Source organism: Octopus bimaculoides, chromosome 29 (genome assembly GCF_001194135.2).
Source record: "Octopus bimaculoides isolate UCB-OBI-ISO-001 chromosome 29, ASM119413v2, whole genome shotgun sequence".
NCBI lineage: Eukaryota > Metazoa > Mollusca > Cephalopoda > Octopoda > Octopodidae > Octopus > Octopus bimaculoides.
In genome coordinates, this window is record NC_069009.1 from 2,405,242 (window position 1) to 2,407,304 (window position 2,063).

The following is a 2,063-nucleotide window of genomic DNA, read 5'->3' on the forward strand; positions in this document are numbered from 1 at the left end:
AATTAGATTCCTTAAGGATCGTTCTTCTTGTTTATATATCCAAAGTTTCAAATTTATACATTTAAAAAAGTTAGCGGATGTAAACACAGAGGATTTCGTATTTAACCGAAAATGGTATAGATTTAAATTTGATTTTGTTCGATCAATTCATTATGTTTTTTCTAATGAAAATTATTCCTGAGGACGTGAACAACAACTAATATATTTAACTTATTTTAATGGTTAAATATAGTTATACACAGAAATGTTTACATTGAATGAATACATGGATATATAAACATCGGTGTTAAATCTCTTTTTTAAATGTATAAATTTGAAACTTTGGATATATATATATATATATATATATATATATATACACACACACATACATGCACACATACATGCACACATACATGTACACATATCTGTCTGTCTCTCTCCCTCTGTTTCTCAACTCTCTTTCTCTCTCCTCTCTCAGTGTTTGTCTATCTGTCTCTTTCCAACTCTTGACTCTCTTTTGTTTCTCTCTGCTTAACTCTAATACTCTCTCTCTATTCACAATCTCTCTATTTCTCCTATACTCTCCTCTCTGTCTCTCTCAAACTCACTCTATATCTGTTTTTCTCTTTATCTTTCACCAGGCATTTAGTACTCCATGGTTTCTCTATGCTAGTCCAACAAACCATCATCTCGTGTTCTTCTTGTTAGAAGTTTTCAACAACATCATCCAATACCAGTTTGATGGTATGTATTCCCTTTTCTAAATACATAAAACAATTATCACACATGACTGTCTCCCCCCCCCATCCCCCAAAAGGCAAAACTATATCCAGACTTCATTTGCACTGATGGTCAACTGCAAAAGAGCTTTGGCTATTCTTGTCTGGTCAGTTGTATCTGATGATTGCTAAGTCATACGCTCTTTAGGGAGGTCTGATTTTACATGAAACCGTCAAGTAACTTTAAATGAACAACATGGTTCTTAATATATAATACTGTATTCAAAATTATACCCAGTCTATATTGAATGTGCACTGTTCCTTTAACTTTTGAATGCACTTTAGAGAACTGTGAATGTATATGTATGTGTGTGTGTATGTCATTATCAACATCATTCTTTAATGTCCATTTTCTATGCTGGCATAGACCTCCCCTAATTCAAAAAGTTCCTCCCACCTCTCTCACTGTCTTTCTCTTGTTTTTTTTTCTCTCTCTCCTCTATATAACACCACCACCATTGACGTTATTTGTCCCTGCGACCAAACCAAACGTGAACGAAATCCTCCAGGTAACTCCAATCTTGTTTACACGATCATTCGCAAACGCAACGTGTTCCATCTTCTGGCCAACCTGCCCACTGAGCACTCGGCGATCGCACGGGCCCTCAGCAAGAGGGGAAAGAAGCTCTCGCACCCGCCTAGCGAGTCAAAGGAGCCAGAAACAATGGAAGGGGCTACACCAGCTGCCGAAGCTGAACCAGGGACACTGAAGGTCTCCCTTGCTGCCACCCCACGTAAGTATCAGCATGAATGACTACATAATCACAGCTATTCATCACTAAATGCTTTTTTTTTTTGTGATATATTTATATTTTCTGTGTGTTGTTGTTGCTACTGCCATTTCGTAATCCCAGTTAGCTGCATAGCTATGAGTAATCCTATATATGTCACACCTCTACCTCGCAAATGTAACCTTTTAGCATTTTAACCAGCCTTATCTGGCCCAAATATTGTGTTCTACATTCAAACTGGCCAGATCCCACCTCTCACACCCACCCTACATTGTCATTCTTAAAATAAACTATCACATCATCAAAATCTTGAAGCTATGAGATAATGCATGATTAATTCAAAGCAATGTGAATAAATAAGCATTACAAGGTGTATTTGATTAGGGTATTGCAATTTCAGTCTTGTTGTACTTAGTATTGTTGGGGTGGAGGTGCAGTGGCCCAGTGGTTAGGGCAGAGGACTAGCGGTTTCGATTCCCAGACCGGGCGTTGTGAGTGTTTATTGAGTGAAAACACCTAAAGCTCCACGAGGCTCCGGCAGGGGATGGTGGCGGACCCTGCTGTACTATTT

The 2,063-nt window shown here is 38.1% G+C and overlaps 1 protein-coding gene across 1 annotated transcript in view; it reads left to right on the forward strand.

The window, feature by feature from the left end:
• LOC106882504 (protein HID1) overlaps positions 1-2,063 on the forward strand; it is a 36,564-nt gene that overhangs the window by 29,865 nt on the left and 4,636 nt on the right. The window contains exons 10-11 of the mRNA XM_014933199.2: positions 624-726; positions 1,271-1,495. Of these exons, the coding sequence (XP_014788685.1) occupies positions 624-726; positions 1,271-1,495 (328 nt within the window). The remainder of the gene's footprint in view (positions 1-623; positions 727-1,270; positions 1,496-2,063) is intronic.